The 24,307-nt window shown below is 43.6% G+C and overlaps 1 protein-coding gene across 1 annotated transcript in view; it reads right to left on the reverse strand.

Moving 5' to 3' along the window:
* The window catches only part of LOC130253182 (fibronectin type-III domain-containing protein 3a-like), a 39,062-nt gene extending 16,994 nt beyond the window's left edge, over window positions 1-22,068 (reverse strand). Inside the window, exons 1-6 of the mRNA XM_056491521.1 lie at window positions 21,971-22,068; window positions 17,391-17,481; window positions 6,750-6,882; window positions 3,948-4,023; window positions 3,022-3,098; window positions 1,316-1,553 (exon numbers count right to left, since the gene is read on the reverse strand). Coding sequence (XP_056347496.1) covers window positions 1,316-1,553; window positions 3,022-3,098; window positions 3,948-4,023; window positions 6,750-6,845 — 487 coding nt within the window. The 5' untranslated portion in view covers window positions 6,846-6,882; window positions 17,391-17,481; window positions 21,971-22,068. The remainder of the gene's footprint in view (window positions 1-1,315; window positions 1,554-3,021; window positions 3,099-3,947; window positions 4,024-6,749; window positions 6,883-17,390; window positions 17,482-21,970) is intronic.
* Between the last annotated feature and the right edge of the window lie 2,239 nt (window positions 22,069-24,307).

The following is a 24,307-nucleotide window of genomic DNA, read 5'->3' on the forward strand; positions in this document are numbered from 1 at the left end:
TGGAGTTTGGGGTCTTTTTAAACTGAATTTTTTTAGCCTTTCTCCTGTCAGCTCCAGATCCTGCTTTACAGCTGCCTTTCTTCCTTGCTACAGATACATTTGCAAAAAATTAATCAAATTTAGGACTCAAACTGAATTTTTCCAACACAGCCTGAATGTTGTTTTACCCTAGATTGAGCCAAAATACATAATTACCCATTTAAGCTTGAGAGACAATGAATAGTCTTACTAAGTATAATTTCTGTTTTAAGTCTTGATTATATAAAATTATTACATAAAATAAGGATTAGAGCTTGGTTTAATTCAACATAACTCTAGTTCTTCACTGATTTATTGCTTCATTCAGTTTTTAGAGTGAGTCTGCCCTTCACCCTTCACTAAGGATAATGACATTTTCTGGGTTGTTTTTATTCACTTTTCAGTCATATAAAATACATGAATGTATCAAATTAAGTTGATTTTCAATAAACTTCACACCAAGGCTGTGACAAAACTCAGTGGGCAGAGTTCTAGGTAAAGGAGTTTTAGGAGTCACTACTGTGGGATTTACAGCTGCAAAAGCAGGGATGCATGGAAAAGACAACATTTCTCAAGTACAAATGTGGATCATTCCTTGAAAACAAAAAATTCAAACAAAAAATTCAGAGGATACACAACCACTGGTGAGTACCTGACCCACAGTGGGGGTCTAAGTTAGTAACAGGAACCCTGGAGTGTTGGGACTCAAAGTTTTGAATTTTCTGTGCTTTCTGACACTGAACCTAAGGAGAACACTGCTTTTGACTTGAGGCCTTGGAGAATGATTCCAAATTTGAGTGATGAAGTTAAAATCACTGGTGTGCAGTTGAATAGAAGTGTGTAAGGGTTTGAAATTTGGAGTTTTTAAAATATAAGTATAGGACAAGACAGAAGTTCTTAAGCTTTGCCTCTTTTCTTCCTTCTTGTTCCTTCTTCATAATTTCAAATAATAATTCTTAATTAGATAAAAAATCCCATCACAAGTATTTCGTTATTAGGTCAAAAGTGGAAGTAATATAGATGTTAGCTTTTAATTGAACTAGCTAGATACATTTAATATAGATGTTAGCTTTTAATTGAATTAGCTAGATACATTTAATATAGATGTTAGCTTTTAATTGAACTAGCTAGATACATTTTCTCACTTTTAGCTTGCTAGCTAGAAGCAACAAGTCCAAACAGGAAAATCCATCTCTGGAGCTTTAATACTAACTCTAAGCAAAAAACAAAAGAAAAAAGAAAATAGCCAATAATGAAGTGGCAATGTCAGCATGGAATGGGACACTGGGGCTCTCACCTTGCTCCTGGAACACGTGTGGTGGTGGGTGCTGGTGCATGAACTGGGGTGGGAGCTCTCCTGTGCCAGGCACGGCGGGGAACACGGGGTGAGGAGGGGGTGGGAGCAGGGCATGGGGGTGGTGCATGTAATGGGGCACGTGGGGGGGAGGAGGGGGAGGAGGGGGATGCATGGAAGGATGGAATTCCCCCGAGTGGGGCACCACCACCACTCTGCGAACTCCATTTTCTTCCACCACCTGTTGGGAAATGGGAGAAAGCCACTGTGAGTGCAGAGACAGTCCCCTAAAATACTGTACTTTTAACAAGGAATTTCTCTGCTCTGGGTCAGCAGCTGACAGGCAAGGGTTTGGAAACCAGGCAGGTACTGCTGGGATAAAGCAGAGTTTGAGGCAGTCACTCACACCACAGTGCTGAACAGTCACAGAATCCCAGAATGGTTTAGATAGAAAAAGACCTTAAACTTCATCTCATCCCACCCCTGCCAAGGGCAGGGACACTTCCACAGAACAGGCTGCTCCAAGCCCCATCCAGCCTGTCCTGGAACACTTCTAAGGATGGGAGTCCACAACCTGTTCACTCCTGAATTATTTCACTCCACTTTGGCAGAATCCAAGAGAACCAGCCTGGGCTCCTCCAGACACTGGGAACACAAAGTTATCACCTCATCTGACAAGAACAGTCCAGGTAACCCAAGCTCTGATTTAAAGCTGCTTTCCAACTTGTCAATCCCTGTCACAACAACCCAGGGAAAACAACCCAACCCTGCTGGTTTCAGGTGACAGCAAACAGAACAAATAAATGTGGTTTTCAGGCTGAGCAGCTCAGTGCTGCCAGGGCTTTGCCCACTGTTTGCACCAAGGGATTAATTTCACAGGCATCAGAAATTGTCTGGGGAAATCTTTCCTCAAGGTCTGCAGAGCTGAAGAACAGCAGAAGCCCAAAATGCAGCTGTGTGCACAAAGAAACTGCCTGGAGAACCCAAGAACTCAGTTACAGGTTTCAAATCTCTTCAGAACACTCCTGATTTTCAACATTACTACAATGTGAGTTCTGTTTTCACATTTGGTTTTAATTATTTCCTTTTAAAACATATTAATTTAGAAATAAATCAACCTGGGAACTGGGAGTATCTCTGGTAACAACACAAAGGTCTGACCTGAACAACACCCAGGAGTGGAAAATCCATGGGAGTGGAAAAGCAAAGCTGGGAGAGCCCAGAGCCCTGCTCATTTCCCAAACACATCACTGGAATCAGTGTTTGCATCACCAGCACACTCTGCTCCAGCTGGAATTTCAGGAGATCAGAGCTGGTAAAGAAAGGGGCACTGAAAATTCTGATATATTTTTATATAAAAACAGAAAACCTGCAGCCAGTTGGAACTGTTCACATGACCCAGCTTCACCCTGCCAACAGGACTGATGAAAAACAAACATCTGGATCCTGTTCATGGAGCTCAGACAGTCAATTCAGAGCTGTCCTTGTTACTAAAAGTATCTTTAACTGCTGGGAGCAGGATTAAAAAAATCCTGGAAACTGGATCAGGCTTTGCTAACAGAGGGGACAGAGCCCACAAGAAAGTCAAACAGTTGGTAAGTCAATGGAAAATTTTTTTTTTTTCACAGCTAAAATCACCAATAAATAATAAAAACATTATTATAATTTCCCCCAAAACCACAGTGCAAGAGAAGGAGAAATAAATGTACCTGAGATACGTAACCAGGAGGCACAAAAATCGGTGGCATGGAACCATTTGGTGACATCATGGGGACATGTGCTGGACCTGCACAGGACAAGGGGCCACTTTTTAACAACCAAGGCTTTTCCCATCTGGAAACACCTTTTTCCAAAGGTAGGAGCTCACCCTGCAGTCTGAAACATCAGGAATTGAATCCCATTCTCTGTTTGATTATTGGCTTTATCCCAATCATCATGCTCTGACCAACTGTGTCTTTTTAATTGCACAAAAATCTGTATAAATAATTTTAGTTCTTGATTTGTGACAACTAAAGTTTGTAATAATGAAGGCAAATGCAGGTATTGGTGTAAAGATGATGTAGGAACTTAAAAAAAAATTATTTTTTATGTTAAGCTCAAGGGAAGTATTCCTGTAGGGAATTTGATGATAGCAGAATGGACATTTTTTATATAATATCATGTAAAATGGTGACAAATACTCCAAAAATGGAAATACTGATAAATTCAATTTGACTTTACAGGAGATATTTTGCCCTGACTCGGATTTTCTGTCACTTACCAGAAGGTAAAAAGGAATTTGCAGGCACAGAGTGGAGCAATGATTCCCCCACCTCACAGCACAGGGAGGTCCCAGTGCCGAGTAAAGTTCTTTAAATTATTGTGGATTAATTGCCATAGAAAACATGTGTTCAGATCCTGGGAAGACACTCAGTCAAGGATCACTGCAAGCCCATCTTTTGGGAATGAAAACCTGCAGGATGCAGGGAATCCTGGCAGCTGCCCAGTGCTGCCTCATTTGTGCTTGGACACAGACTGAAAAATCTGATTTATTCCAGTGCAGGAAACCCATCACAAAAAAAAAAACGAAAGAGTGGGACAGTGGGATAAGCCTAGAACCAAAATATTTGGATTCAGGACTTGAGCTTGCCTTTACCTTGAATGCACTGAATGTGTCCATCTTCAGTTGTAATTGTAAATGTTTCACCTGGGTTTACCTGGACAAGAATCACCTGCAGGAAACAAAACACAATACAGGGGTTGGAGGCTTTTTAAATTTCAGAAATCCTCTGGGATAAATTTCTTCTCTTTAGAGACAAACAGCAACAGAGCTCTGGCAACCTTGGAGTAAAAAAGGAAAATGGTTACAGTGATGGGTAGAATGAAAATATTTCTTCCTACTTTGACATAAAATCCTTGTATTTTTTCTCTGGTTAATACAAAGGGAATGGCCAGGTAAGAACTGCAGGCACACAATTAAAATTCCACCCTGGTGACAGCTGGTGCTAATGTAAAAATTGAAATAAAATGTATTTGTCAAAGCAGCTGTGAAAATCAGTGTAATTTTCTTCCATTCAATTTTTATCAAGTAGTTTTGTACTATTCATGGAATGACATTTGTAGCAGGTAGATGGGACCTGAAGAAATCACCTGGTCATTTAATTCCTGGTAAAAAGAGCTACACATGACATTAATGAATGAATTTTTCTGTGCTGTCACATTTTCAGTGCTGGAGCTCCCCAGGCACCAGTTTCACTGTTCTCATCACTACAGACTCCAAAGATAAATGATAAATGCTACTTTAATGCTGTTTTTGCAGCTTCTGCATATTGGTGTATCAATCTTTGATTTTATTTTTCATAACCTCCCTTGTAAGGGAGAATTGATGCTGCTTGTACAGAATTTTACTTTGGGTGGATGAGTTGTTTCTGGATATAAATGAGCCACCAAAATCCCTGAAAAGGCCATTTAGACACTCAGTAATATTTATTATGGTTCCAGGAGAGGGAGAGATGGCAGAGAATGCCTTTAAATGTGGCATACTTTGCATTAATAATGAATTTTAAGCAGATTTGTCACTTCAGAATGCAAGCAAATGCATGACTTCAAAGTTAATAAATTTCTTGGGCTAAAGGGAGAGAAGTGGTGTTAATTGTTTAAAGAAAACTGACAATAATGGGCTGGGGATTTTCCAGAGCACATGAAACAGGAAAAAGATTTGCTGTGGATCCAGGGCTCCACAGGCAGGGAGTGACCTCAGGAAAAGGCTCATCTTTGAGGGCAAAACTCAGAGGCAAGAAAGGGATTGTTTGAGAGATTCAGAGCCTCTGAGGGTGGCACATTTTCAGAACAGGCTTCCATGAAGTGCAGCACTCAGACTGAGCTCAGGAACACTGAGAGAAGGATCCCAGTGAGTGCTGCAATGGCAGGGCTGCAGCAGTCGGGAGCCTGGAATGCCAGGAATGCACAGGCCATGTCTTAGAGCAGTGACTCACTGGAATTAATGAAGCAAATGCAATCCCAGGCACCTTCCAACAAGGAAAATTTCCAGGAAGCTGGAGTGTTGCTGAGGGGAGGATCTGAGCCAAGTGAGACACAGGGAGTGCTGAGCCCAGGGGCTGCCAACACCTCCTGAGCACCCCTCAGGGCTGGGGTCAGCCACAGCTCTGCCTTTACCCCCATTCACAAACTTGGGATCCAGAAAACTTCCAGCTTGTGCTTTAAGTGAAATGGAATTAATGGATTAACTAGAATTGCTCAAACACATAGGTTTGATTTCTAGAAACAAATCATTCTACAGTAATTAATAATTAGCCCATCTCTATCCTCCACAGCACTGGCAGTGAAATGATTAAAAATCCTCTGCATTAAAAAATATTCTATTTAAACTTCAAATCTGCTCTTCAAATGCATCTCCACAATATAAGTCTTATTATTTTTCTTTTTTTTTTTTTTTTTTTTTTTTTTTTTTTAATCTCACCTGATTGCAAAGTCTCCTCTAGGTCCTAAAAATGTCAGTGTGTGTGTCAGCTCCCTGTCCCACACACACAGCTCTGGGGACAGGGGCCAATTAAATTTACTTGATCTCTTTTCCTCATGAAACCAGAACCACCAGAGCCACCTGCCAACTGGGCAGGGCTGAAATTTCACCTTCTACTGCCAGAACTTCAGAAATATCTTGGAGACTTTGCTCATTTCCAGACACACTCACTGTGCTTCCACCTCCAGGGTCTGAGGCAGAAAGGAACTTTTTTCTTTACTAATGCCCATTTCTCCAAGTATACAACTGAAACAACACAAGTTTCTCCTTCTTATCTGCAACAATGACAAATTAAAGGAGATCTCATCTAAACTTTCAGCATTTATGAAGAAGAGCTCCCAGTATTTGTAGTAGAAAAGCACTCAGATTTCTGCCAAACACTAAATTCACATTTACTGACAATTTACACATACATGGGCTTCAAAACTGTTCTGCTGCCACTTTTACCTGTGTTTCTAATCCTACCAGGGACTTCTGAAGGGTTGTGCCCAATAAAGCTCTAAAGTTTCACCCAAATACACTCAGGTTTCACCAGTGCACTGTAATTATTAATGAAGACACTTAAAACCAGGAAGCCAAGGTCTTTCCTTTCATTTTCCTGGAATAGATTTCCTCTGCAATCCCTTGCCAATCTTTATTCATTACTTCACAGGAATTTCAAAACCTTTATTAACCCCCTCATTTTTCCTTTGATGTTTGGAGTTTGCAGCTCCATTTTAAAGCCCTTTTTTGCACACCTGTCCACTGGCTGGGAGCTGAATGATTTCTTTTTTCTGATCTCCATTTCTGTTTAACTCCTGACATCAGTGCTCACAAGCAGATCCTTCCCCAGCTCTGCAGATCAGTGGCAGAGCTGCCTGGTTTTTGTAGAGCCACCATCCCAGTGTTCCCAGTGCTCCCAGTTGAGGGCTGACTTGCCTGCTGGATGCTGTCCCCATTGACCATGTGAGGTAGAAGTGGCACTTCATTCAGCAGGGGTGTGGCTTCCAGGGGGGGCGGCTGCTCAGCCATCATTTCTTGGGATCACTCATGGACACCTGCTCACCTCCACCTGCTCCAAAAAAAAAAACCAGGGATGAGGTCAGATCTGGCTCTCCCTTCCTTAAATCATTCTCTGTTTGTTTGACAAACTCAGCTCTGCCAACTCAGAATATTCCCAGTGCACCCAGACAGCCTAATGTTATCCTGATTTTCACTTTTAACTCCTTTCATGGCAGCAATAAATGTCTTTTTCCCAAAATTCTCCCCTTTAATTATCAGGAATATTCAGCCACGAGTGCTGGAATTGGTACCTCAGTGAAGCAATTACACAGTAGAGGAATTTACATTTATACAGCAATTTATTCCTAAATTTGCACTTCAAATTCTTAAACTGCTTCCACTCCAGACCCCAAGCTTTAGGCTAAATAATGCACACACCACATTTACATTTTAATGATGATCAAAAAAAACCCCAAACTGTGCAATTTCTCCAATACAAAATCTACCAGGGTGACAACAAAGCTTAAGACAACACAAAATCCTGCTTTGTCCCAAAATTTTGGACTGAGAACCATGGGGAAATGTGAATGGAAAAGTGCTGCAGAGCTTCCAGGGAATAATCTGTAATTAGAGCAAGTCAAAATACACATGATACAAATTAATTATAGTAATTAGAGCAAGTCAAGCTGCAAGCTCCCAATGGTAGGGAATTTTCAGTGTATAGTTAATCCAACATCCATAAAAAGCACAAGATAACAGGATACAGGAAATGCTGACACTTCCTTCTCCTTTCCCATTACCTCCCATAAACCAGAAGGCAAAATGTGGTTAGGAAAGTCCAATTCTTTAAAAATAAAAAGCAAACCACAAACCACCCCCCTAAATCTGTGAATGAACCAAGTCAGGCTGCTTGAAAGTGTCAAATCCTCCTTCAGTTCTCCACCAGCAGCACAGAAAGGACAATATTTGGGGAAGAAAAATATGAAAACTGATTAATTCAGCACCTGTGGGACTGCATTTCCAGCAGATTAGCAACAGCAGGAGAAATATAATATAATTAATATAATTTCTTCTGGGTTTCACTGGTTTTGTACAGAAATATCTGTAAGAAAGCTGAGATTACAAAGGTTTTTCCTGTTATTGAGACAAAGCAAAGGAGCTGGTGGAATCCACTGATAAAACCCCCATTCCTCCTTTGCAAAAACATCTCAAAATCAGAGATACAATCACACAAGATCCAGCAAAACAAACTCCTCAAGGCTTCCCAAAACCCAGCTCCTTTCACAAGAAAATTCTTTCCCAGGGCTGCTCCAGTAACAGTTTTAAGAAGCCAAATTTCACTGCAAGGTACAAGGGCTGGAAAGGACCTCAAAGATCAAATTTGCATCAGATTTGGCCTAAATACACTTAATAAATACACTGAACTGCCTTAGCATGGTATTTATTTCCTGAATAAAATAATCTCCTTTTTGTCAGGTTTGGAATTGCCTCTGCCAAGGATGCAAATTTTAACTATTCCACTTAAAAACCTCTGCCTGGAACAGTAAAATTCAGGCAAAAGTTTCTTCCTCTACACCTCTCCCATTTTTTGAGGTTGGATCTAAGCCTTAAGAGCCATAACAGGAATTCACTATACACAGGCAAAATGAAAATTCTTTATTTTATACATGTATATGAATTTCTTGAGTCTCAAAGAAAACAGAAATTAGTACTTAAAATAAAGGGGAAACCCCTTTACCAAAAGGCAACTCCATCTGCATTGAAATTTAATAACCCCAAATAAGCAGCTGCAGAAAAATGTGTTCTGAAACAGGGCCCAAAGGCACCTGCAGCTTTAAATAAAGGTTCAGTTTCTGTGATTATCCTCTGCAGCTTTAAATAAAGGTTCAGAGTCTCTCTGCTCATCCTCTGCAACTTCAAATAAAGGTTCAGAGTTTCTCTGCTCATCCCCTGCCTTGGCTGAATTTAATTCTCTCTTTAGGACAAATTGTAGAGCAGAGCCCCAACATCCCCATGGTTTTTAGAACTCTTCTTCTCCTGCCTAATTACACTGAGGATTTAATTTATATTGACACCTCCACACACTTTCTGCTTGCTTAGTGCTGTAACTTCATTTTTCTGAGGAAGAATTTAGTACTTAAGAGTATCAGGAAATAATTGTTTTTGAACTGTTAATGATAAAATAGCCAAAAATAGCCAATTTTGTAGAAATGGCCATATGGTCAGAGAAAACAGAAGTATTGACAGGAACAAAACCATCTAAAGAAGTTTTGGGGCAGTTTCACCTGACTCAGAACATTGATAGTTCCTTGTACAGCTGGGCTGGGGTGGCTGCAAGTAGCAGAACACTGAGGACAAAGAGGGATGTCCTAATAAATTGGAAAAAAACAAGTTATTTTGGGTTTTGAGCACTGCTTCATTCCTTGAAAACACTGATAAGAGCATCAAAACCACTCAGCCCTCCAAGGGAACACAGTCAATGAATGTGGGACTCTTCACTTGAACAGGTAAAACTTTTCCAGGGAAATATATCCATGGATTCACCTCCCCAGAGTCTCAATTCCACTCGAGGAAGTAGGTGGTATTTGGGTAAATAAAAAGAGAATTCCTGAAAAGTTATTACATGCTCAGCACAATTTCCTGCAGAACAAAACAAAGACAGAGCTCTATCTTGAAAAGCCATTTCCCAACACCCTCCCACAGCTGGGCTGCAGCAGGGAATCCAGTCCTGCTCCCCAGGGAAAGGTGGAGGCCAATCAGCACAGGGGCACAGAGGAGATTCCAGGATCCACCTGCATCCACACTCAGCATCATGGAATGCCAGCAGGGTTTGGGTTAAAAGGGACCTTAAAGCCCATCCAGTGCCACCCCTGCCATGGGCAGGGACACCTTTCCCTATCCCAGGTTGCTCCAAACTGGCCTTGGACTCTTCCAGAGATCCAGGGGTAGCCACAGCTTCTCTGGGCACTCTGTGCCAGGGTTTTACCACACTCACATTGGGAATTCCTTCCCAATATCCCATCTCACCCAGCCCTCTGGCAGTGGGAAGCCATTCCCTGTGTCCTGTCCCTCCATCCCTTGTCCCAAGTTCCCTCTCCAGCTCTCCTGGAGTCCCTCTGGGCACTGGAAGGGGCTCTGGGGTTGCCCTGGAGCCTTTTCTTCTCCAGGTGAGCACCCCCAGCCTGGCTCCAGAGGGGCTCCAGCCCTTGGAGCAGCTCTGGGGCCTCCTCTGGACTCTCTCCAGCAGCTCCAGGTCCTTCCTGTGCTGGGAGCCCAGGCTCTGCAGGTGGGGTCTCACCTGAGCAGGGCAGAATTCCCCCCTTCCTCCTGCCCACGCTGGGAATGAGCCCTGGAATCAGAGGGCTCTGGGGCCAGGCATGTCCAGCCTCTCCTCCAACACTCCCAAGTTTCACAACATCCCTAAAACTCTGTCAGTGATTTCAGGCTTCCTCTAAAGCCTTGGATTTACCCCAAACCAAGTCAGCTTGGAGAGGCAAACCCAGCTGGGGGGGTTGCTCATGGACCCACCCATAGGGACAGTGCATCAAAGAGCTGCTTGGTCCCTAAAGTCACTTTATTCCAGCAAATCTCAGGAAGAGCAGCTCAAACTGCTTTTGCCATGGTCTGTTCTTGGCAGTGGGGGATTTGTCATCCCCAGGAACTATTCAAGTGGTCAGGGAAAAAAAAAAAAAAAAAAAAAAAAGGGAAAAAAGTACAGTCCTGGGAATTCACAAGCTGAACTGACATTAAAGATGAGCTAATACACTAAATCTTAAATTCTAGACTAAAAATAAGCAAGAAAAATCCTATCTGGAAGCATTAAAGATCAGGCAAATTTGGTAACTTATAGGAATAAACTGAAGTTCAGTGACTCATTAAATATGAATCAATAGCAGAACTTGTAGAGGTGTCTCTAGAGCTTTGTCACCCTGTCCTGGAGATTTTTGACTCAGTATGGAATTAAACAGATTAGATTTTAGAAAGGTTACATTTTGTAAGGGCACTTCTTGCCTGATTCATTTTTTTGCAGTGGTTTCTATGACACACCAGCTAAAGGTCATTCCCAAACCTGGGCTGAGCTGAGGGATGAATTCAGCCCACAGAGCTACAAAAAAAAAAAAAATTGGCATTAATCATCTCAGCAACAAACCTGAAGCTGGAAGAAGTGCTAGTGGATAACACATTTCCAAGTTAAATAGCTTGAGCTTTTGTTTTCAGAGATTATTCAACATCTAAAAAGCTGCAATACACTAATTTTTCCCAACAAAACATATTTTAAACAAAATAAACCAAATCCATATTGTAAAAATGGATTAATTCTGGACTAATTCAACAATCTCATGGTCAAAAAGCAGCAACATTTTCCAGGGATACTCTCACCCTACAAAGGCTTCTGAGAAAAACAGAAAAACTCCAGGACTGCCCTTCCAGCAAACAATTCCCATCCACAGTGCCTGGGCCTGAGCTCACTTCCTGCCACAGTAAAAATGCTGAGCTCTGCAAGGTTCCAGCTTTGTAAGGCCCAGCTTTGTAAAGTTCCAGCTTTGTATGGCTCCAGCTTTGGCCTCTCCTGTCCAGCCAAAATCCTTCAGCCATTTCCAATGTTCAGCTCTGTCACTTCCACTTGAATGACACAGGAGAAATAACTTCACAACTGTCACAGCAATATCTGGAAGAAAGGTTCTCACCAGAAGAATCTTCCTGGATAAACACATCATTCCTGTTTTGTCAAGTTTTTGGAGCAGTCAGTACTGATTTACAACCTGCAGTTTACAGATGTGCTTGTCTTTAGGCACTGACAATGAATTTGTCAGTATTTACTGCAGCATATATAAGAATAAAAAGGTTATGCATTTCTTAATTGTAATATATAAAAAAGAGAAAAATTTAATGAACTAAAAAAATATTTTTTTTCATTGGAATTGTATACTTTAGTCATGTTATCTACTGTGAGATGATCTACAGTGAAAATGTGTTGCAGTATTATGGATTTACCAAGTTTCAAAGTTCCTGTTGTCTCATATTTAAATATTTTCCTATTATATTAAAAATATCTCTCCAGAAAGATCTCACACAGATTAAATGGGAAGAACACTGCAGACAGACATGGATCAGCTCCATTCCACTGTCCAGAGAAGAAACCAAACAGATTTCATAAACAGTGAAAAATAAGTTTATAACCCCAGACAGAAGCTGTCCCAAAGGCTGGATTTTCATTACAGCAAATGCTGGATTTAAGATGAGAAAGCTCCTATTCCAAGGAGCTTATTACTTAAATGGAGACTTTATTTTTTAAAAAATACACCATGCCTGAGTTAGAAAGAACAATGTGTCCAGGAAGGAGAGCCTGAAATTCAGCAGAGACTTCCTGATTTCCAGGTTCAGTGCCTTATGCAACCTGCCAGCCTGATCCTAAATTTTCATTTATTGCAGGAAATAAACTACTCTAATATTGCTCTTTACTAAAAGCAGTATTGTATAAACATCTAAATTCTTTACTTACACCTTTTTATACTGACAGAATTACAAATCAGTATTATAAATGTTATAGAACATATAAAAGTACAGCAAATATATTTTTTCTGAGCAGGGGGAAAGCCCCATATTCTCTGATAAAGAACATTATTTGTTACTGCCATGCCTTCCAATCCAGATCTCCTGCAAACTGAAGCTCTGAGTATTTTACTCTGTCAGTTCAATTTTCCATCACTCATCTCCAAAGGCTGTTAAAAAGAACAACAACCACAGAGCATCCCTACGGCATCCCCAACCTCAGGCTAAGGAATAACCTTGTGAGAAAGATCCAACCTTAATTATGATTCTTAAAAACCCAAGATATGCCCCCACAACTCTACAGCAAGAAAAATTGGGGAAATAAGACCCAAGCTGCCCTCTCCCCCCCAAATTTTTCCAATAAACAGCATTAACAAAGTGCTGAAGGTGCCATCCCAGCCCTAAAATAGTTTGTGCCCCAGGACCACACGTGAGACCTGCAGGGTGGACTGGGTTTATTTTGAGCAAGATGAAGGCAAGGAGAGATTTAACAGAAGCTCAGTTAGAACCTGAGCTCTGGAGGGACCACCCCTGCTCCAAAAGTCATCTGTTCCCCACTAAATCCATGTTTTGATTAAAAACCTGAAAATCATTTCTAATGGCCCCCAAGGGAATTCGGCCACAGCATCTTGTGGGAAGTTTGGATTCTAGCCAGGAGGGCAACACAACCTTGTGCCTGAAAATATTCCTCATCATTTACCCAAGAAATGGGCTCAAATATTCTGAATATTGAGAGATCCTGCCTGAAAATGTGCCTATTGATTAACCCAGCAAATGGGCTCAAATATTCTCAGTATTGAGAGAGCCTCCCTGAAAATGTTCATGATTTGCCTAAGAAATGGGCTCAAATACTGTGACTATTCAGAGCCTGATCCAGGAGTGGCTTTGACCCAGGCAAGGTCTGTGATCCCAGGAAAACAAAAGAACCTCAACAAAATTCCACCCCAGCTCCACACACACAGGACAAGGCTTCCACACTCTGCTCCAAGTGTTTGTGTTTGGCACTGACCAAATTACAGAAGGATTTTTAATTTAGCATTAATGCTCATCTCTCCTGAAATTCTCCCTGGAGGAGGATTAAGATTGGGATTGGGATGGATGCTCTCATTTCCCAAAATCCCTGGAAGCAGCCAGAAACAGCAGCTCCAATGCCATGGGAGCTCTGCCCCAAAGGATCTGATCAACTTTCACCCTCCCTCATCCCTCTGGATCGGGTTTCTGATGGAGCTTGCCAGGAAAACCATCACACAATTGTCCCCTGCAGCCTCCCCCAGCAACTCCCCAGCACTCCAGGATTGTTTTCCAGCCTGAAACTCCATCCCTCAGGATTCCAGGGGACAGACAGGTCACTGCCCACCCTCCAGCCCTACACACAGCACAACTTCCTGCTGCTCTTCCCAAAAAAACTCCACTGGGAAGAGCTGGACAGAAAAACTCAAGCAGTGCCCAGAGTGCATTAATTTGATTTGAGCTGTTATTTAATATTATGCTCACATTAAGGCCATGCCTGCCCTCAGAATTATTAATTTAAGAGGTCTGTAAAGTTGGCAATAACAGTTTCTACAATGCAAACATGACATAACTTTTGGATAAATATTTTCCTTCGTTGTTTTAGTTCTTTTATGGCTTTTCTCTCATTGCCAGAAAAGCAGAGTTGAGCCCTGAGCATTTGTGTGCTGCTTCCTAAGTGAGCAGTCCCATAAACCAAAAGCCAGGAGTTCCTAAAAGGTCCTACTGCTGTCCTAATCCCAATCCTGTTCAGAAAATTGAGCACTTCAAAGGACTGAGCCATTAAGGTGCCTCATTCTTATTTCAGCTTCAAAAATAAAGCTTCAAAAATGTAAAAAAAAAAATTAAAAAAGGAAAAAATAATTAAATGCAAAACCAGCTTTTTTCCACTTGTTACGAAGGTGACACTTTCTGGAATAAGCCAAGTGCTCATTTTGATGTCTTAATACTACACAAAGTAAAAAATCTAAAGCTCAGATGAAAAATTCTTTATTAAATGCAATCTAACAATGGACTTGTTTTAAATATGATTTTCCAAGTGTAAAACTGTGAATTTAAAACCATATTATTCTGGGGTTTTTTTAGGCCTTGAAAGACACCAATTTATTTACACATTAACCATATACTAGGGAAATTCTATATCCAAATGGTTCTCTAAATCACTTAGAAGCTATGGAAATAACAGACAGCACAGTCCATGGAAAGAAATCCCAAAAAACTTCTGCCCAGAGGCAAAAGACAGAGCACAAGCCCTTGTGTGTGCCTGGAATTGTCTCTTGGACCTGAACTGGTCAGCAAAAAGGCAGCTGGAATTCCCACCTGAAGTACCACAGAGCTGGGCAGATGAAACAAAAGAGTCTCCAACTGTGCCAAAATTTTCCAGCTGGGAACTGCAAGTTCCTACAGGGAGCTGCACCCACTCCTAAGGCTCTGAAATTCAGAAGGATCTGCAGAACTGAGCACAGCTATTCTCCATGGGACAAATTTATCTTGAAGTGGAAAGTAAAATTGAAGCCAATTTTTGATAATTTTTTCCCTTGAAAATAAAAAAATTCTGCCCATTTACCAAATTCCAGGGGAAAAAGTTCTGTTTGAAAATCTGGAAGGAACCCAAAGGAATGGCTGCTGTATGTGCAGACATGTTCCCTGCAACAGGAACACATCATTCCACAGCACCTTGTTCATCCCAGTCCCTCCCTCCAGCCAGGAACACCCAGCTCATGGCAAGGAATAAATATTAAAGTTTTATAAAAGCTTTTTTTAGAATCTTCCAGTGAGGACTAGGAAAACTGGGGAATTTAAATGCACCCTGAGTTTGGCTGCTCTGCTTTATCCTATGCCATGTGTCCAAACCTGGATGAAACCTCCTGAGATTAAGCCAGGGAAGCACCAAAACTGAGCTTTTTTTAGTGCCAGAGCTGGGTGATACCTCCATGAATTTGGGGAGCATTATGGGATGGCAGACACACACACTGGTATGAGACAGAGGTGATCCAAAAGCACTTCCCCAAATGCTTGCATTCCACATCTCCACCAATTTATTTACTTTAAACTCGACTCAGGGAGGGCAATCATGCAGATTATGAGAACCAACAGCAACTAAGCCATTTCCAGGAAAGGCTCCCTACCATGAGACAGCTCAGAGCAGTCAGCTGCTGACTAATCCAACAAAACAGGAGGGAAATCAGCATTTCACAGGTGGAACAAACAGGAGTTTGCTCCCAGGTTTCTGCAGGCTCTAAGGAGGCAAAGGCTGATTTTCCACCAGCTTTGATCTGCAAATCACCAGAGTGTTGGATGCAGCACAAACAAGCATCTCTCATCTAACAACCCTCTTAAACCAGGACTTCAACACCAAGCAGAAAAACACAGCAAAAGCAAAGGATTTCTTCAAATTGGAACAGATTAAGCAAACTCTGAGCAAGAAGGAATTATTTTGATACAGCAGCTGAAGACTTTTCCTTGCACAACACCAGAGGTTGGGGCTGTAACACTTTAGCTGAGCTCTGGGTCAAATTAGGCTGGTTAGAACAGGTTCTGCTTAAACCCAGGGCTAAAACACACCAATAAATGACTGTAATTACCACAGCTGAGCAGTCTCGTGGCATCAGACCATGTGCATTTTTGTAGTTCATGGAACATTCAAGGGAAAATGCAAGTGTGAGCTCATCCCAGTGAGGCTGGAGCACGAACACTTCCCTCAGTCTGGTGACCAGCACAGAATCACTGCCACAGCTCAGCTGATGGCTGGCAACACACTGAAATCATTTACTTCTGTATCTCAGCTTGGGATACTTATTTGCAGATCAATGAACCTGCTGGAAGTTCTGGGATTCAATCACATTTTTATGTAATTGCCTAAATAGAAATTATCAGCTTTGAAGAACCTAAGGATGATAATCTATTTAAGTTATTAATAGGCATTAAAAAGCAAAATGACAATTTACAATACACCAAAAGGCTGTTTACATAATATCTTCCAAATCTGAATAGTTCCACTAAATAATTCTCACCCCTCACACTGAAATGGACAAAAATACACACCTGGGTGACCAGATTAAAGCTTTTTCTAAGCAGAATCTGCTTAAAACCAACATGAACATCTTGCAAGTCCTTCAGGAGCATAAAATTCCTCCCATGCAAACATTAAACTGCCTTCACTCCTGCAAGTGCCTGCAGGTGACAAACCCAAGTGACACATCAGTGGTCACTTTAATACCTCACTTAGCAGAACTGAAAGCAACTGATTCCCATGGAAGAAATATTAATGCTGAAGTTATTTAATAATAAGGGCATGGAACAGCAGATTAAAAAAACTTCATCTGAATTTATAAACCTGGATTTAACCCAGTTAAATGCTTTTCCTCCCAAAACACCTGTACAGGTGCAGGGAATGCAGCATGATTATCACTTCTTTCTTTATCACCTGTATGAAATCCATTTGCTGATCATGTTCTGCTTTCCAACATTCCTCCCCAAGTTTTTGAGAGATTCCTTTTTACTTTTCCAATAGATCAGTTCCCTGACCTGACCAGTTCCATGATTTCCAACTAAAACAAAAGGATGTGACCAAGGCACTACCAGAATGCTGTCACTCACTCCAGCTGTTCTCCACACAGGAAATGCATTTGGCTAAAAACAGAATTTACTTTCTGTATCCAAAGCCAATTATGCAATTCTCTTCAAGAGAAAACATCCAGCTAACTGGGTGAAGGGAGAAGAAAAAGTAAGAAATGTGAAAGTAGAGATAAGGCTGTCACCTTACAAAATCAATAATGTTCCTGTAGAACCTGAAACTCTTCTTACCTCAAGAACTCAATCAGTTCTTCCTTCCCTAATTCATTTTTTCCATTTGATAAGAAGTTGTCCAGAACTTTCTTCCAGAAAAAAAAAAAGAGTCCTAAGTTTAAAGTTCTGTCAAATATATTCATTTCAACTTAAAGTATTACTTAGAGACTTAATGAGAAAATAAACACTTCATAAAATCAGGGAGAATCCTAAATTCTGTGTGATTACCGTTGTCACTCTCCTGACTTGGAATTCCTCCTGGTGAATGTTCCAGAGCCTGCTGCAGAGTGAGAAACGTGTGCTGTCCTCAAGCTTCTTTCTGCAGGCAAAGAATCCCAACATTTTCATGTTAGTGCCTTGGCAAACATGAAACCTGAAGAAAAACAAGCTGCAAGGAACACCAGAGGTTCATGGAAAGAGCAGGAGGCAGGAGGGGACAGGCAGTGGAAACTCCACTGGGGAGCTCTTTGGATATAAATAGATTTATTTAGTTACCTTCTCTCTACATATCAGTAAAGACAGAAAAATCAGGTTCCAAACATACCCAAATTTAAATTTTCATGCACGTATTTCCCTTCTGGTAAGGGACATAAAAAGACATAAATTTGGATACATAAAGCTGGAAATACAATCTCAGTTTGCTGTTACAGTGCAGCATAGCTTTATTCTAGAGCTGCTCCACTAAAGATGCTCCAGCAGAAGGAAATGAACAGCTCCAGGAGTTGTTAAACCACTTCAGATGTTGTATTTAATAATGTAAAAATCACCTTTCTCAAGCTGCATCCAGCACTAAAACACTTCCTAAAATATCTGCACACTGAGCCCTCTTTTGGCTCTCCAAACACAGAAGTTTTTGCAGGGATCAGTCAATCCCCAATATTGTTTTTCACAGAACTATAAAGGTTGGAAAAGATCTCCAAAATCAAGTCCAAGCTGTGCCTGACCCCTCTGTGTCACCAGCCCAGAGCACTGAGTGTCACCTCCAGGGATGGGGACTCCAAACCTCCCTGGGCAGCCCCTTCCAATGCCTGGTCACCCTCTCCAGGAAGAAATCCTTCCCAATTCTCTAAAGATAAGGCCCAGGCAGGTGTAGTGTGTTCTGCAGTTTTACTGGAAGTCTCCAAGAAATCTCAGTCCTGGTGGCTCCTCAGGCTGCCTGGAGAAGCTCCCACACATCAATCCATTGTCACTGTCACCAAAAAGGTGATATTGTCCTCAAGTCACTCTGATGACATCACCTAAAGATACTTCTGAAGTTACAACCTCACAAATGTTCTTCCTGAGCTACTTTAAATGAGACACTGGAAAAATATTGGATATAAAGCATCAGGCCCCAGAGTGAATCTTGGGCAAAAGGAGGCATTTTCCACATCAATCAAGATCCTGGGAACAAGGGGAGATTTACATTAGGATTGAAAGGGCCCAAGGGCTGGGAGCCAGTGGTCTGTCTGTGCTGGTCAATACACAGAAAGGATTGTGTTAGCACCACTGAAAGAATAAATTATCGCTGCTTTTACAATAAGCTCTTCAAGAATGCAATAAAGAGTTCAGTGTGTGCTCCTCACTCAGGAATCCAAAACTTTTCAGTGAAGGTCTGGCTTGCAGCAAAGATAACAGCTGAAAACCAACCATCTTGACCTTGGGAAGCTTCATGACAACGTGCTAAAAACAGGTGAAAAAATGCACAGGTTCCTGCTCCCACATTCCCAGCCTTGAGGCCAGAGCCTTGAGCAAGTCCAGGTTTAAACACTGAGAGCTCAGACCTGATGCTTTCAGACAGACCAAAATTAGAAGTGAGAAATGTAATTTTTTCCCTCAAGCCACTTGCCTGTTGCAGGATTACTAATATTGAGGTTTTCTCATCTGCTTTCAGAGGTAATTTTAAAATTCTTCTCTGATTCAATGAAATCATGACAGGAAATTAAGAAAATATGGAAGTAGGGAAAGAATTCTTAGGATATTTCATACCAGCTCCTGACTTTGATGAACAATATTATAAGAATGTCTTCTCAGTCACGTATTTCCTTCTAAATCTGACAAGTTTCCCAATTGTGGAAATAGCAAGTCACCAAATAAAAATGCCACTCTTTCAAGCTTAAAAGATAAATTTTAATTTGCATGAAATTCACCCAAGGCCAGGCAGAATGGGAGCAGAATGCTGGAATTTTTCCTGTCTGCATAGTCCATTTGATATCTTTTTTGTTTTGAGGACTCACCAAACCTTTCCTAAAAATAACCATAAAAGATGACAATTGTTGGCAGGGCTGGGACAAGCACCACAGTTAACAGGATGCCAATGCCAACCTCCAAAAATGACAATCAAAAGGTCATGAAAAGAGTTATACAGAACATTTATATCCAGATTTGGTGTCAGTGCAACATCAAAGAGAGATGCAGTTTGACATCAAGGCTTGTGGCAGGAAATGGATTAGTGTAGACAAAGTTATCTCTATTCTCTCTCAAGGTGAATCCACCAGGAGTTATTGTTTTAAACCATTCTCACATCCAATCCCTCAAAACCACTGAAGAAAATGAACAATCAAACCACCACCAAAAATCAGCTGTCCCAAGAGAAGAGCAGGGAAAGGTGGTATTTGTGCACATCCCCAGCCCAAAGAGCTGAAATTATTTCACTGCATTGTCAAAGTGCTGCTTCATTCCAGCTAGAGCCAAGTTTTCCAAAAACTTGCTGCAACAATCCTGAGCTCCAGCTGAGTGAGTAACTTGTAAGAGCTTGCTCCAGGAGGTGTGTGAGCCATCAGTCCCAGCCCTGTTTATCCACAGGCTGCCCCATGGAGGATCCCAAACTGAGATCTGGGATCCAGTGAATTAGTTCAGCTCTCTAGAAAATGAGATTTGTGTGATCCCAGCTGAGAACAAATGATTCCCAGACAACAACAGCTATCCAGAACTTTCCAAGATTTGGAAACAGGAAGGTAAAAAGCCCGAAATGAGAGGAGAGTGTAATAGCTGGCTGCTTTTCAACACCCATGATCACACACTGAGCCCTGAGAAAGTCAACATCTTTCCCATTTTACCACCTTATCCTTTTTCACAAATTACATAAACCAAGGGAAGGAATGCAAGTGTGGGAAGCAACTCTGGCTTTGCTTCTTACTCATTACAGATACTGAAGCAAACACAAAGCACTTTCTTCTACACTGGATCTTAACTCCAAGGTCAATTTATTGGCTTAAAATACAGAGAGGATGCTTCCCTGGTTCAAATGCTAATCTGAGGCTCAGGAAATCTAGATTCAATTCCCTGCCTCACCACATACTTCCTGTGCGACCTTGGGCCATAAATATTTCGGTGCCTCAGTCTTTCCATCTGTGACTGAGACAGTATTTCCCTATTGCATCCAGTGTTGCAAAGATAAATACATTAGGAAAACATCAGGAATCACAGGGCACAGCCATACGTGGAGCGGGCTGTTGGGGAACTTATCTGTGTGTCAATATTCCCAATCAGGCAATAGGGAAAGCAAGGAAGGGCTGCCAATGTGAAAACATTTAATTAGTGAGGGATACAGAGAAGAAAAAGAAGACAAAGTATCAGCAGAACGGACAAAAAACGAAACCTCGGTGATTAACTGCAGAAAATTTCCATCATTCCAATGAAGCTTCGAACAGAAACGAAACTCAGAAACCAGCTGGGCGAGCTGCTGAAGGGAGCAAATACACCTGCCAGCAATGCATTATTGCCGTGTTTTCTGAGATTATCACACAAAACACCTCAGATCTGAGGTGGCAGAGGATCCCTGGAGACTGTCCCCGAAGGGGAGCACCCGCCGCTGCAGCCCCCAGCCCTTTGTGAGACACACAAATAGGAGCGGGCAGCGAGCGGCCGCAGTGGGGTCCCCGCTGCTGCTGCCCCACGGCGGAGAGGGGCACACAGCGGGAAGGGGGACGGCAGAAGATGGTGAGCAGGCAGGCAGGGGCTGACAGCAGTGACCTCCCCCTGCCCCGAGCCCAGGAGGACGCGGGGGAGGTGTCTGGGACCGGAGCTGCGGAGCAGCCAAGGGGAACAACTACAAGGCTACGTGGCATTCGCAGGCAACGGCTGCCGGGAGGGAGCACGGGGGGGCGGCCAGGGGGGACCTGGGGGGGACGACGGCACATCGCAGCCTCTCCTGCCCCACGGAACAGCGGGACAAGGAGAGGGGAGGGAAAGGAGGAGACGGAGGATCTGTGCGCTGGGGAGCGGAGCGGGAGCCGCTGGCATTAACCCCGTGCGGGCAGGCTCAGCCCGATCCCCGTCCCAGCACCGCGAGTCCCCTCAGGAGCGGCTCCGCAGAATCTCCGTCCCCGAACCCGCCGGCTCTCCTGCGGGATGCCCGCACTGCATCGGGCAGCGCACCCGGACCCATCCCGGACACCCCGAACCCTGCCTGCCCCGTACCCCGGGCACCCCAAGCGCCGCGGGCACTCCAACCCACCGGGCACCCCATCCATCCCATGCCATCCGGACACCCCATCCCATCCCGCTCACCCCATCCCACCCCATGTCCCGGGACATCGGATCCCCTTGGATCCTGCTCCCACCTGCCCCGCGCGCCACGTCCACCCCCAAACCTGCCCCACAGCCCGGGCTGTCCCTCGCCTCAGAACACCCTTCCCGTCCCCGGGTCCCCCCTGTCCCTGCAGCCGCCCCCGCCCTCCGCTCCGCGGGGCTCCGCTCCCGGCACTGCCCACCGCGCCCCGGCCGGGCACCGCCGCTCTCCGCCGCCCCGGGGAGCAGCGAACCCCGGGGATGGAGCCCCGAGGAGCGGCCCCCGGCCGTGCCCGTGCGCTGCCCCCGGCACTGACCGTGTGCCCCGCGGGCTCCGCCGCCTCAGCGCCCGCCGCCCGCCCGCGCCGCCATCATGGAATGTGCGCACCGCGCCTGCGCCGCCGCTGGCCGGGGGCGGGCGGGCGCGCCAAGCACAGCCCGCGTGGATCCGCGGCTCTCGGACACCCGCGGCCGCCGAAAGCCGCGCGGGGGGGCGGCCCCGACCGGCGGGGCGGTGGCACCTGGGGGCGGGTGGCATGTCTGGGGATTGTCTGGCCCTCAGTGCACCCCTGGGCACTGTCTGTCCCTCACGGACACCGCCCGTCACCCCCGGGCTCTGTCTGTCCCTCACGGACACCGCCCGTCACCCTGGGCTCTGCCTGTCCCTCACGGACACCGCCCGCCTTCCCTGGGCACAGCCCGTCATCCCATGGTCACTGTCCCCCTCAGGCACTGCACTGTCACCCCCGGGCACTGTCCCATGGTCACTGTCTGTCTGTCCCATGGTCACTGTCTGTCCCCCTTGGGCAGTGTCACCCTCAGGCACTGTTTGTCACCCCCCAGTGTCACCAAACCGTGTCCCGGCCCCCTCGGGGGTCTCCAGTCTCCATCCCCACCCCAAAGATCATTGTGGGGTTTCTCACTTTCCCATTCCACCTCACAATTGGGGGGTCATAGCTCGTGCCTGACCCTAAAACTGTCACAGCACCAAAAGCTGCGATGGTGACAGCACAAAGTGAGGGGATGATCCCCTGAGTGGGCAAGAGAAGGGGAAGGTTTGGTTGGATATGAAGGAGAATTTCTCCATGGAAAGCGTTGTCCAGCCTGGTACCATCCTGCACAGACACCCCATCCCTGGGGGATTGACGATCCCTGTGGGTGGCACTTGGGGACACGGGTGGCCTTGGCAGTTCTGGGGACTCCATAGTCTTGGGGGTCTTTTCCAACCTGAATATTCCTGTTATTCCATGATCCCATGTTCAGCCTAGAGCATCCCAAGCCCTGCTGCAAGGAGGATCAAGGGCAGGGGCTGAAAAAACCCTCCTGGGATGCAGAGCCCCTTTGGCACATCCATTTTTGTCCTGGCAAATAATGTACCAATAAATCTTACATGCTTCACCTTATTTCCACCAATATATTTCTATTAACGTGTTTTTTAAAAAATGTGCCTCGAACTTGCTTAAAGCAGCGATTTCTGATATACCCTGTGTGGAATTCAGCTTGATGTGGATGTAAAATAAATGTGACAGCTGTGCTTTTATACAAGCCCCACTAAACTGTGGATCACAGCAGAAAAAGGTCACACTTGACATTTATATGCAATATAATAAATGTGTATGTATAATCTATATAATAGACATAAAAAGACTAACCTTTTAAAATGAATGGGCTTGTGTTTACCCCCAGATTGATCTTAGATGTGTTCATAATGAATATAAAAAAATTTTATGATGACTAGAAGAAATTGTTCTTTAATGTCAGAGAATTTCTCTCTGGAGACTGGTGGAAGGGCTTGATTTGTCAGAATGAACACCCTGTGCTGGACAGGGCTAAAATAAATTCCCATCCATCTTTTTAAACAAGCAGGCCCTGGTAAGAAAGCCCTGAAGTGGTGGTGGCTGCTGAATTTTTAAGCAATTAATGGGTTACCTTGTTAAATAAAAGCAAAACCAACTCTCAGAGTAACTTTACCATTAATTTTACTCATATAGGGCCATAAAATGATGAATGTATTCCCTGCTAATTGGGAGCAAACAGTGAAAGAACATAAAATCTGTTGCATCTGAAAAGCAAAATTTTGTAGCTGAATCCATGGCAAATTCCAGGTGGAAAAGACAGGAGGAACCTTTTCCTCTTAACATGATAATTGGTAAAAATCCCTGCACTAAAATTTCCTCTTCTTTCTACCCCTTCCACAAGTTTTCCTGCACACGTGTCCCGTTGTCCTGGCCTGGTTGTTTTCCCTGTGGAATAGTGTGGATCAGCACATCCTGTGTTTTATTATGGTTAATAAGAACCTATAAATTTACCTATAAAATAGATTGAAACCTTCAGACAAAGATTTAAGGGGAAAATAATCTGCTCCTTTGTTTTGAGTCTCACCATGCATTTGTCCCTGATATTAAACTCTGAATTTCACTGACTTCAAACGGAATTCTTTAATTCCAGCTCCCATTTAAGTCTGGGAGCACCTCAGGAAAGGTGGAAGACTAGAGCAGCACAGAACTCTGTGAGTGCAGACCTGCTTTAAAAACAAAACATTGCTTGATAATGTCACCTTTGAGAGAATTCCTGGAATCTTCAGCACTCCATCTCAGGAATCTTAGAACTCCACAGTCTCTACCTAATCTGCAGTGCCCCAGGGATTTCATTTT

Source organism: Oenanthe melanoleuca, chromosome 4A (genome assembly GCF_029582105.1).
Source record: "Oenanthe melanoleuca isolate GR-GAL-2019-014 chromosome 4A, OMel1.0, whole genome shotgun sequence".
Lineage (NCBI taxonomy): Eukaryota > Metazoa > Chordata > Aves > Passeriformes > Muscicapidae > Oenanthe > Oenanthe melanoleuca.